At 39.9% G+C, this 13,129-nt stretch overlaps 2 protein-coding genes across 2 annotated transcripts; both read right to left on the bottom strand.

Moving 5' to 3' along the window:
* Positions 1–540: 540 nt before the first annotated feature.
* LOC100701809 (cytosolic 5'-nucleotidase 3) lies at positions 541–7,063 on the bottom strand. The gene is made up of 9 exons (XM_019357723.2): positions 6,506–7,063; positions 5,429–5,521; positions 5,263–5,332; positions 3,083–3,129; positions 1,876–1,961; positions 1,711–1,800; positions 1,454–1,616; positions 1,174–1,374; positions 541–1,101 (listed from the first exon to the last, which is right to left on the bottom strand). Exons 1-9 carry the CDS (start codon positions 6,644–6,646, stop codon positions 997–999), a joined length of 996 nt encoding a protein of 331 aa, XP_019213268.1. The 5' UTR covers positions 6,647–7,063; the 3' UTR covers positions 541–996.
* Positions 7,064–8,968: 1,905 nt separating this feature from the next.
* LOC100690269 (kelch-like protein 11) lies at positions 8,969–12,859 on the bottom strand. Its single transcript, XM_003442026.4, has 2 exons — positions 12,275–12,859; positions 8,969–12,077 (listed from the first exon to the last, which is right to left on the bottom strand). The coding sequence occupies exons 1-2, from the start codon at positions 12,736–12,738 to the stop codon at positions 10,493–10,495; spliced, it is 2,049 nt and encodes a 682-aa protein (XP_003442074.1). The 5' UTR covers positions 12,739–12,859; the 3' UTR covers positions 8,969–10,492.
* Between the last annotated feature and the right edge of the window lie 270 nt (positions 12,860–13,129).

Raw genomic sequence — 13,129 nt, 5'->3', positions numbered from 1 at the left:
GCTCCCGTCAACTTTGCATAATGCTATCTCTAAATCAAAACATTGTAATTTCAGTGGCTATTTTGCCAATATGTCAATATCCTAAACTTCCTTCCATACCTACATGTGCTGGAACCCAAAACAAATCTAACATTTGCACCGATATTGCCCAACCTTTTGCAAACTGTAATATATTTTGTATAAAGCATATAATCTGCATGATTTACCTGAACAAGTACTCAGTAATGTTGATAAACTATCCATCAACTCACTGTAAACCATTATTATGGCAACCAGCTCTTCTTAACACTTACTTTGAGTTAAGGGATGAGAGAGGTGAACAAGAGAGTGTAGGCAGGATGGAGTTGGTGGAGAAAAGTGTCAGGTGTGATTTGTGACAGGACATCATCGGAGTGAATGGATTAAACATAGTATTGAGACCTACTATGATGTATGGTTTGGTAAGAGAAGTTTGGAGATGAAGTTAGAGAGGCAAAGTTGAGATGACGACCACTGTAATGACTTCTAAAGGCAGGAGCCGAAGAAAGAAGCAGCAGCTTTATTTTTTTATTTTTTTTTAATTCCAGACTCAGATAGACAGAAAGCATCAGATTCAAATTTTGAACCTAAAGTTCAAAATTTGTAACAAAAAATAACTACTTTATTTACTTTTATTGTATTTCTTGCTAATATTCTCATAATTTCAATGTAATAGTTATTACAAATTACTGACTCTAAATATAGAAATATGTTTTCTATTTTTTCTTTCCCTATTCCTAAATGTATTTACCCACAGTCCACCACAAGATGGCACTGCAGTGCTAAAAACAGTGTCTGCTTTCAGATTACAATTCACTGAAAAGGAGCTTTTTTGTAAGAGAATGGACGTTGTTTTCAGAGCAAATACTAAGTACCGCCATTTATGTCAAAGTTTGAACAGTAGACACACACATGCAGCTTTTAGGCTGCAGCTATCAGCTGAGGTAGGTGGCCTACCGCAGGGCTGTCACAGTCCAATTACTCAGTGAGAAAGCGAATAACTGCATTTGGAACGTCTAAGGTTTCATCCTTTATCAGTACAATGTCATATGAGTCCAGGTATGATTGTTTCCTCTCCTCCACCTGTGGAAATTAAAAATAAATAAGTATCAAATCGATTTAGTGAGCATAACTGCGTGCATGCTTTTTGCTGACCTTGTCATTAAGGAAGCCGATCTTGAGGATGTTCTCCATGTCCTGCACTCCATCAGCCATGTTCAGATCCCCTAGAGAGTCTCCCAGTAGTAGCACATTTGTCCGCGTGCGCAGCTCCTGGAAATGTCCGGTGTTGAGCAGCGCACCTTCCTTTTTATTGTAGATGTGAATCAGTTCTCCTTTGAAAGCCTTCAGCACCCCCTGTGCAAACAGATCAAGTCAAATTTTTTATTTAAATGCCTGAGTGGAGGTCAGGTGTGTATGTGGTGTGGCTACTCACAGACTCATCAAAGTCCATGTAGTTGGAGATGACCTTGACATTTGGGTGGAAGACCTCAGTCTGGCGTATCACCTCTTCCAGGATGTCTCCTATTCCAGCAGAGAAGATGAGCAGGGGGATGCTGTGCTCATTCAGGTGGTCGAAGAAATACTGGTAGCCGTCCCTGTTAAAAGAAATGAAAAAGAATCCACATTAGCTGCATTACAAAAATGTTTTCAACATTCAAGAACTAAATAGGTCTTCGGGGACGCTCGTACCTCAGCTTGGCTTCAGAGTCCTTCACCGCCTTTGCTAACCCGGCTTTCTTAATTTTCTGATTCACCAGCAGCTCGTGAGCCTTTGTCCACCTGAGATACAGTCAAGTTAATAAATACCCTTCCAACACTGTTAAACACAAGTCATAGCTCTGTTTACACACTCACCACTCCACCATAAGAGGCAGCTTCTCCTCTACTGACAGCGTAGAGTCGATCTCTATGGGGTAGTATTTGTCGAGCAGCTCCTGCAGCTGTAGAGGACATGACAGTGTTATAAAAACTGATCAGCAATTATCACAATTCTTTACAATTGGCAAGTCTCTGGATAGTTATTTGGAGTGTTATTTTAAACCCCCTGTATGAATGAATAGGGACAAAGCCTTCAGTTTATATTCAATAATCATTACATACTTCATTTTTATTATTCATATGCAAGGTTGGAAATTTTTTTTCCCCTGCTCAGTCCAGAGTGTTGACCAGCTTACCCACCAGAGCACTGAACAAATATTCTATTTATTCACCTTCTGGATACAGTAAGCCAACTTTTATTTGACACAAGAAATACCGGAATGCCTGTATCTAATAACATCCATCATGTATTGGTGAAAAATCATCCTTTTTCCTTTCATGCCACATCCTTTAACTAGCTGTCAGTTTTAAAACCAATATCTCTGAATGCTCTCATCACACTCACAAACGATGAGCTTGCATCATAATTATTAAATATATATATAGTTAGGCATAAAATGATTTTGTTAATCACTTAAACTTTGTAAAAGATACCATGAACATGTTATATATGAGCTTATAAATCAAGAATAAAAATCTACATCTGCATTCATAAATGACATACTAAGGCGGATTAATTTAAGTAGTATTTTAATTAAGTACTTACTAATACCTTTCTAACGCTTAACAGTCTGTCATGATTTTAAATTGTTACTGTTTCTTCTTATTCTGTACCGTAAACCACTTTGTGACTTTTATTGTTGAAAGACACTGTAAAATAAACCTTACTTAATATATTCAACATATTACTTAAGATTTGCAAACATCTGGATAAAGAGCTTCATTTTACCCCGATAGCCTTCGCAATTCACCACACACCAGAAGGACATTCAGTGAAAAATGGAACATATTTTTAATGTGCAGCATGTTTTCCTGATAATATTTACACAAAACTGATTAGAAGGGAAAGTCAAGGTTGTTGACTGCATGTTTCCATTTCTCCCACCACACAACAATTTGGGAGAAAACTCTAATTTAATATATAATGCTGTTTTGAAGTGGACATTGTATTAAAACATGCAGTATTAATATAAAAGCACTATAAAAGAAATATATTCAATAGTAAACTAGAAGTTTTTCCTACCTTTTTTTTGCAATCACTGGAGATGGCATCACTCCTTTCAAGAATATCTGTAAATACACAAAATGATAGTCATGTGTCTTTCAGCCAAAACCTTTTATATGCATGGCGACCTCAAACTACAAACAGCTGACAAATAAAAACATTTTAAAGACCCCGAATGATTAAAGAGAGACACGACAAATGAAGCAGTCGACACTGAATTGTGCTCTGTGAAACGTATAAAAATACTGAGTAGGCTCAAATAATTCTAATTTTATATGAAGATAGAAAGAGTGGAAAAAAAGCTAATTGAGTTTGTATGAGAGTTTATTGTTAAGGAACAGATGGCAACAACTAAGTGACTTCTACATTTAGATCTACAGGAAATACACCAGTATATACGACTTTAGCATTAGCATTTTTTCTATTATTAACCATGAGTCAGTGCCTGATCGAGTCTACTATTACTGATCAAGGACATATGTGGTAGGGATCACAAGACCAACCTACCCTACATCCTGATCCAGAGTTACCCTAAACTTCACCTTCAGTTTATCCAATATAGGCTTGATTCCATTCCATTAAAAATCTCATCATCCACTAACTGGGTTAAGTGGCCTGAGGTTTTCAAACCCCTCACTACAAAGATGAATGCACAAAGATGAATTCAGTGGTGTAATAAGTGTAGATATGGTGGTATTATCTTTCATTCTCAACATGTTTTCAAATGCATGTGTGGCGTACACACAAAGTACATATCTGAATGAAAAGCTATGGGGGGCTTTTTGCTGGCATGGCTTTTGTCCTCTTATCCTCCTATAATGACAAAAGTGCCACTCCAAATGGATGCAAAGCATTCCTGAGTGGCACCCTTTCTCTCTATTGTCTCCCAAGAAGTCGTCATCCATATTGGAAGAGGAGTTACAGACAGACCCATGGCTTTCACAGTTACAAGATCTCTACCCGGCAGGAGACCTGCTGAAAACTGAGGCAATCAGTTTCTCACCATTTTAATGTTAATACCATGTCGTTAAATGCAAACAGTCCCCTGTAGAGGCTTTTTATTCTCTCCATTCCTTATCACCACTTTAGCTTGGAAGGTGTTAACCTTGATTTTGTCACCTGTCTAGACTCTTTCACACCTTGTCTTTTATCACTATTGTCTTAGTCTCTAAATACTGGTACCCCCATGGTCATTCACCAGGCTTTTGTGTCTATTCTTCTCCTTATGTAAATAGAGAAACCTCCACTTGTATCTGTTACCCCTTCTGTTCCGTTCCCTTTCCCTGGAGTTTCCTGCATAAAAGTCTTTAAGAAAAACAAAACAGTCTCCCCCTTTCTCTAATCAAGATTTCTCCTCTGAATCTCAGACTAACGTTAAACTTTTCCATTACAAAGATGCAATGAATAATGTCCATTTGTTGTTTAAGGCTTGGTGATTCAGATTTATACCATTGCTTTGATTTATACCTTTGCTAGATCCTCTTTAAAAGAAAATACAAGAAATCTTGTGTCTCAATATTTTACTTTATCTTTGACCATTTGGCTGAAATTCGCAGTTGCCCACATAGTTAAGCCAGAGAGGTCCAGTATATAGCATATATATAAAGACATTATTTCAGTTTGTCATTTCATTTATTTAGTTGATATACGTTTTTAATAGAATTCTAAAGCATTTGTGTTTTCTTGTTTTTATGAAAGGTCATCTAATACATTTGGTAAGCACTGCAAACTGTGTGTCTGAGATCACTTGGGGAATAGAATGGAAAAGATAGAGTAATGCCGATAGTATGTTCATTTTGATTCATCAATCTGAGTCCCAATTAAATGCTAACCGGAGTAGGAAGTTCCTCATTCGGTCCTGATCACCATTTTACTTTGGAATGTGTGAACCTTGATCTTGTTACTTGTCTAGAGCCTTTGTCTGAGTCTCTAGATACTGGCACCCCATGGAGCGGACTGCCTGACAATCTTCAACACCTTTTGTCTCACCTTTTGTTCTTGATATGTAAATGTTGCCCTCCAGTGGTTTTTATTACACCACCCTTGCTTGGAAATTGTGCTTATAAAGAGCATTCTTTTAGATGGTTTTGGGTCTTTAAACCCACTGTATGTCAGTGTAGTTCATAAACACACTACCCCTGCAAATACTGAACATTCAAGTTATTATATGTAGTTTGTTGTACTTTGAGTGTACTCACTATGACAAGTGGGGCATCTTTTCCCATTGTATTCAAATCTTGTAAGGGTCATGTCAAAATCTGAGATCACCTGGACCAAAAACAAGATAAAAATCATGAAAGAAATAATATTCTATTTTCATACAGGGCTGAATATGTTTATGAGAGGAGTGAGTGATGTGGATACCTGCAGGGTTTTGGAGCCAGCCTTCTGCATGGACTGCAGGATCTCTTGTACCCGGTCACGGTCCTTCATGTGCAGCTTGGAGAACTTTTCAATCTGTGCAGGCAGAATATATGTTGATGAGACAGATGGTGAGGTGAAGTCCAGGTGCTGATTATAACATGTGTAAAGCTCAGAGTTTGGCTAAATTTAATTGACAGTAGTGCGATAAACACCAGTCCAGCAGGATAGGTGCTAAAATCAGGTTTTTAATCCCCTGACTGGTGAGTATCAAACACGGACAATGCTGCAGGATTAATGCTGACTCTGCAGTTTTCATATGAACAAAAGCATTCATAGGAGAAAGCAGTAGCATGTTAACACTGAATTCCTTAGCCATAGACTTTCTCTGGCTTTAGCTAGCTGGAAAAAAAAAAACTAACCAGTATAGAAGTATGCTTGAAGGATTTGTGAAAAAAAATACATTTTTTAAGCTGTATTTTCAATTAATTAACTCTTTTTAAAATGTATTTTATTTTAAACAAAGCGAGGTATAGACAATTGAAATAACATATCAAATACTAAATAAAAAGATAAGTCGAAAATACATGAGGCAGGCAAGAGTCCTTGTTTTTGAAATGAAATGTGTGTGTTCATAACTTCCTGTGCACCTGCTTAAGTCCCATGCTGTATTATTAGGAGGAGGAGCCAAGGGTAAAATGAGAATTAACAATAAATGAATGAAAAACAAATGAAATAAAAAAAAAAAGATAATTACGAAAACAAAACAAACAAACATAACGAAACGAAAGTCTTACACTCCTTGCCACTTGCCACATCACCAGTGGGGGGTTAGAATGGGTACTCATATTGGTGGTGGTGGGGATTGGTGTTTCACAGTTTGAAGTCATATATTTTAACTCTCATGATCATCCTGTTTGGATTTCAGTCTGATTTTATTCTCTATCCTAAGGTTAGCTGGACTGTGAGAGTCTCGACCGACGGTCACAGCGTTGAATCTCTGTATAACATTTCAATTAGCGAGAGTCTGGTATCAAATGCGGAAACTTTATTTTCTATTGATAAGTGGGCATCGCTCACCTCTTTGAAGAAAATCTCGAATGGTGTCAATTGAGGATTTTCTGTCCTTTTTGGTGAATCACTACAAGGTCTTTTCGAGTTTTGTGTTTGACTGGCAGCTTTACGTTTGGCAGGTTGACGTTTGTTCTTGTTTTTCCTCATGGTGAAAATCCGGTTAAAAAAGACGTCAATGAAGTCTTCCTATTCACCCAGTTCAGGAAATGGTGGAGATTCCAGGATTTTGAAGAGAGACTAGTCTTGTAAGTAGATCAGAAGTTTTGTTTAGGTTCTAGCTAGTGTATGCCGCCATGTTCAGTCTCCCAGAGTCTCACGAGAGTTGCGTTCACAGGTACATCCTCCTCACGAAAAATCCGTTAAGTCTGATTTTTTTTTAAGCCCCCTACTGAGCTGTTAGTATACGCTTATTATTTATTCTACACGGCAAAATGATCTGTGCTAGCAACAGCAGCTCTGTTTCGTCTTGAATTCCTTTGCTATTTTTTGTTTTTCTAACACAACATCACAGCTGTCCGCGATATCGCATTGCCTTTGACAGAAAGAGCATGCGCGTTCTAAGAGGTTACGTTCCCACGCTGCAACGTGAAAGAGGGATGCAGAAGACTCTAATGATGCCTGTTCATAATTTCATCAACGTTAAACTGTTCTCCAAATGAAGAATTTCTGTTTCATATTCAATAGAGATCAGACATGACTTCTGTAACTGTCAGTGTTTTATGCACTGCTTCTTTACAGATAAACTACACAATACATTTTTAAAATAATCACGCGTTTATTCTCAGTTTGCTATCTTCAGAATGATTTTACTGGTATAGTAATAGAGTAAGTTGGGGGATATACTTTAGCTGCTCCAAGGATAACATCAGAGTCTGAGTTAAAACTATATTCATATTCTAAAAAACTATCAGAGAGGTGATGTTAATAGATAAGTGTGAACTGGAGATTTATATTCCTCTCATTACAGATGGCATAGTACAGTATTAAAAACTGTTATTGTAAAAGATAAAATTAAAATGGAAAAAGTACAAGCTCTGAAAAGAGGGCAGAAAGACAAAGAGTGCCTTAAAGAACATTTCTGCCAGCTATTTTTGTACAAATGTAACTGAACCTCATGTCAAGTAATAAAGAGATAACATGAATTCAAGGAAATATGAACTTATCTCAGTTATATTAATCATCCTCCCATTCTCAACTAGAGCATCATGCTCTAAATAATTCATAAATTACATGCCTGTTTGCTTGTTGCTGTTTTGCCTTTTTCATCTCTTTCATCTCTACATCAGTCATATGAAGTAAGCGCTGTTGATGAATACACTATTAAACTGAAATCAGTTTGTTGTGGGTAAATCCTGTGGTGACGTGAAATAGTCAGTAAATATAAGGAGTAGAAAGTACAAAGGTATTAGAAGAAAAAAAAACTGTAAATGTATTCCATGTCCAGCAGAATTGTAATACTGCATTACTGTTAACAGCATCACATTCTGCTAAAATCAATTGGTTTCTGTTTTGTGAATAAATTTATTAAAACATCCTAAATAGAATAAAATGGGAATACACACTACACAAAACACCGACAGTTGCAGAGGTGTTGTCTGATGTATTGAACATGAAACAGGAATTCTTCTAGAACGTGATTTAGTCCAGATGCTGGTGTCACAGGTTAATCTGGTTGGACTGTCACACAGCACGAGCGGAATCACATCCCCTCCATCTGAGTGCAGATAATATAAAGTATATGCTTTAGTTGTAGTGCCGACCATCCTGAAATCAAATTATAGTTTGTGGGGAGAATAATGATGACAATAACGTTTTCCAAACAGTATATGAACAGGCATCGGCGCGGCCACCAGCTAAGCTAGCACCCTTTTTTTATTATCCAAAATAAATTAAAACAGACTGTTAGGTCGTGTTAAAAAATCAAAAGGCAAATAAATGCATTTGTAAAGACGAAATATTTATAGATTTATTTCCCGGTTGGTCGTTAGTAGCTCCTAAAGAAGTGTACGACACATCTGTTTGACTGTCACCAGCGAATCTGAGACACCACTTAATCTGAAACACCAGTGTTGTCGTAACTGTCGAGATTTTTTGGTGACTATTTTACGTGGTAAATAGTACGCGTTAATGTTAAATAGGAGACTGAAATATGAACTTCACTACGTGTTGTTAAAATGGTTATAATATTGCGGATTAAATGGCACAGTGACAGGCTTTCAGGGTGTAACTTCTTTTTGAAACCAAGCAAAAAAATTACCAGTAATTTAACATTGTGTTAGAATATTCATGCTACATGATTGAACTGTTTTCCTTGCATAAATGATATGTGATTTCCCCTCTTAAGATGCCAAAAGAAAAACCAATACTGCAATGTTTCCTACCTTTTGTTAAAAAGTGCATACCTCTCTGTCAACTAAAATAACATAAACTTTTGGACTGTACACGTTCCAATAATGCAATGCAAGCAAATGTCTTACAAAACAACTTTAATTTCAAGAGATGACATTAGCATTTCATACATCCAAGGACACAAAGTCTTGACTATCACATGCAAAGCAAATTACATAGCTTATTTCAGTTAATATTTGCAGTGCCATTTATGTTAGGTCATAAAGTGGAAATGAATATCATTTCTTAGCTCCGTAACCCTATACTGCTATAATTAGTGCTGCTTGAGTGGGTATTTCTGAATGTCAGTCACAACACATTCATAAAACAATCCCTTTTGTTTTAAAGTTTTATTCCTTTTTTGTCTCATTTCTACGTCTCTTTGGCGGGTAAAAGGAGTCTTCCGACAGACAGAACTCCAATATACACCAAACTTTTACAAGACATTTAATGTTGGAAACTAATCCACCAGCAATGATAACATTGCTGTTTCCAAGAAGATTAAATCTCACTGACTGCAAGACAGCTAAAACAAAGCCTTTGCAATATACAATCAGCTCGTCTGATATGAAATAAACAAAACAAGTCAAAGTGCAATGGCAACTTTTTAAAGACTCTCGAAGTTAAAAAGTGGCGTTCCACAGAAGCTTTTCCCATTCTTTGCAGAGTGATAACCAAGCCGTACACATACTCCCACACTCGTACATAAAGATTAAATACGTCTTTATTGAATGAATGGGAATGCACTGGGCAATAGATAACCAAACTGCAAAAAAAAAAAGGAACGATTAAGCTGCTGCTGCTGATTGGTCCTTAATGCAGTTGCAGAGCAGGTTGTTTCAATGTTAGCTTACTCAAAGGAATGATTTCATTGCATCTTATCACATATTTTGGGATATTACGGTCCTCTCATCTTTTCACCTCATCATAAACTTGGAGAAACATTACTATTGTTACATGAGCAAGAAAAGTGACACAAATATACAACTGTCTACAACTAGTCTACAGGATTTTATGATTAACAACCTCCTCGTGTTAATTCATATTTAGTTGTTGTGCCTGTACAGTAACAAGCAAAGCCGTAGTAACAGAGCAGTTAAGATATAAGTTGGGGTTTGGACCGATTGTCACAGTGTTACAATGGAATGAGAGTTCATTAAGAATGCAGGAATGCAATTACTAATGCCACGTTGTCTTCCAGTACAATAAAGGAATGTAAAATATCCATAGAAATGTATACATATACAGCTTTTATACTATTTACGTATAAAGAGATAAACAGCCTCTTTAACAACATAAATGGCTAACAGATATTTAGTTGTTGGCTGCACTATAACACTCTTATTCACATATTTATAATCACATCCCTCCTCACAGACCACCAGCAGGACAGCACACACCTGCCCACATATTTCATGGCTTTCCACAAATGAGCCAATAACACAAACACAGCATGAAAGCTGATGACACACAGTTCAGATTAATGAAATCCAGGACGAGAGCAACAGGACCTGCTTTAGTGAATGACTCAGGGTGGAGGACAATGGTAGCTGCATTGAAATAGGGGTTTGCAGGAAATCTTCGGACAAAGTCACAGTGGACAGTTCAACACTCTATCTGCGACTGGAGCTGCCGGCGCAGGGTGAGGGTGCGCCGGTGAAGCTGCTGCATCTGCTGCATGCGATCTCGCTGGCGGGCCAGATTCTGGGGCATGGGGTACCGCTGGCAGCCATACAGGAAGCGGTACGGGATGCGGACGTGGCAGGCAGTAGCTCGACAACGAGGCTGAGGCATGGGTGGCAGCAGCATCCATCGCTTCCTCTCGGCGCAGTAACGGTAGGCCTCCTTGCGGTACTGCTTGTCTACATCGTCGCTGTTCTTCCAGCCCCCGATGATGAAAACATCCTCATCAAAGTGGCAGATTGCAGCACCCTCAATGCTGGTTACCTCTGGTGGAAGGCTTTCTAGGATCTCATCAGAGATGCGCACACTAATCTTCTGCCTGGCAACCTCATCCCGAACTGTGTAGCTTTTAGGACAGCAGGAGGCTGTGTGGTAGAAGTTAGTGGATGCCACAGCCATCTGGAAGATACAGTAGTTGTCAATAAGAGGCAGGGAGTCAACATCCTGCCACTGGCGACTCTCTGTGTCATAACGAGTGGTCACAGTCTTCAATCCGTCCTCATTATCCGTATCGACGGGTGTGCGTGCCGTGACATACACATAGCGGTCCTCCACACTCACTGCCTTCACGTCTCGCAGGATTTTGGGAGCAGATTCCAGATTGTGCCACTTGTCCTGGTCTGGCTCATACACACTGACATCCTTGAAACCCGGGCTGAAGTTGCCATGGCCACCAATGCTGTATAAGATATCCTTAATGCAAGTCAGGCCAAAAGAGTGCTTGCGTGTGGTCAAGTTGCTCACCTGCTCCCAGGTGTTACGATTAGGGTTGTAACGTTCCACGGTCTTAGCGAAGCCTGGCTCCATAGAACCAGCTACATAGACGTGGGACTCTGTGGCAGCGATGGCGTGGCCATCCAGATGGTTATGGATGTGAGGCAGATTGACCCAACGGTCCTCATAAATAAAGTAGCCCACACATTCGCTAAGGTAGTCGCCTCCCTCTGAAACTCCACCTACTACCATGATAACGTCCATATTTTGGCCAAAGCGAGGCTGAAAGGAGGCCATGTGCGAAGACCAGAACTCCATATCAGCAGACTTGAGGTTTTCAAATCTAATAGCATGGCCCTCTACTGCCTCCGACACCAGCCGCAGGCAGGCCTCGTTGGATGCCACCAGTCGTTCATTTTTCACCACCCTGGTCAGGTAGGTGGGCTTGATCTGGGGCAGCCTCAGGAGACGAAACAGCTCTTCAAAATAGCGGCTTCTCTCCTCTGGGTTCTTCTGCACCCACTTTACCACAGCCTCAAAAAGCACTTCCTCAGAATCCACTGTTATCTCTGCATCTGATAGCCAGTCACGCACCAGGTGAAAGGGGAGCGTGTAGAACTCCTCATCCTGGATAACCTTGTGGAAGTTGCGGCGGATCATGTCTGCAGCCCGCAGAGCCAGCTGGTCCAGGGTGTACATGTGAGCCAAGCTGTGGACGGCCACACAGTTGGTCAGACTCAGCTTCTTCTTAAGGAACTCTCCACAGAAATCTTTCAGCTGCAGCAGCAGGAACCTGACAAAGTAAACAAAGGAAATACAGTAAAGATTAGACAATGAAATTTCCTGCCAACTACATAACAGCATTCTGTTTACTCTTCTTTCTGCAAGCAGTGCGCAAAAACAATACTTCTACGGAAGGCCCAATGCATAGCATGCAGTTAATTCATTCTGAAAGAAAAAAGAAAAGATGCGATATTAAACTGATCATACCTATCAGCCAGCTCCAGAACTTCATGCACATTGCAGGTACTGACGCGTATTTCTCCCGTATACATATATTGGATAACACTCTCCACCGTCTCGGGGTCCGGCCCCAGCTCTGAGCTCCACTCCTTCATCTCCACCCGTCCGGACAAGGACTCGGAAAACTGTCCCCCCAGCAGCGGGGTGAAGTAGTCGGTGGCCGCAGCCAGGACAGACCTGTGGGCTGAAAACTCACAGCTCTGGACGCTGCCCGTGGCCGCCCCGCTGCTGAAGGCCAGCGTCACGTCGCAGAACAAGCCCTGCTTTCTCTGTTCGTTCTGCCGCCGCGAAAGCTCCGAGCAGTGGGAAGACGAGGTGAATTCCTCGGCCTCTTCTGCGTCTCCGTCTCCAGCAAGCGCACTGGGCGTGCTGGTGCCGCTGCTACCGCTGCTCCTGGTGGAGTCCTCCGGGTTGGGTGCCGCCGCTGCCATTCTACTGCCAGCGCTGGAGGTGAGCAGTGGTGGGAAATGAAGTAAACTGGCTAAGGAACGGAGGAGACATATAAGCGGAGAACAATGAAGTGCGTTTCGTATTCGTTGCGTCACTTCCGGGGCGTAAAGGGGACGGTTTACTCTAAAAAGGCCACTTCAAACACCCCCTTTTCAACTTTAAGATTAATTTTAGAAGAAAAGACCTTAGTTTAAAATAAAAAAGAGGTTATTTTTAATGTTAGTTTTAGGGTTCTGTCGTGTTCAGCACATGATAGCATTTAACACACAAGACACGAATGGATACATTTTCAATTATTTAATACAATAGGCAAAACATGTGTGGCCTTTTTTTAACATGTACTGTCATACATTAAGTTTAAAGTGTTATTTT

Source organism: Oreochromis niloticus, linkage group LG4 (assembly GCF_001858045.2).
Source record: "Oreochromis niloticus isolate F11D_XX linkage group LG4, O_niloticus_UMD_NMBU, whole genome shotgun sequence".
NCBI classification, from domain to species: domain Eukaryota; kingdom Metazoa; phylum Chordata; class Actinopteri; order Cichliformes; family Cichlidae; genus Oreochromis; species Oreochromis niloticus.
Note: the sequence above shows the minus strand (reverse complement) of the source record. Positions and strands in the feature narration are given on the sequence as shown.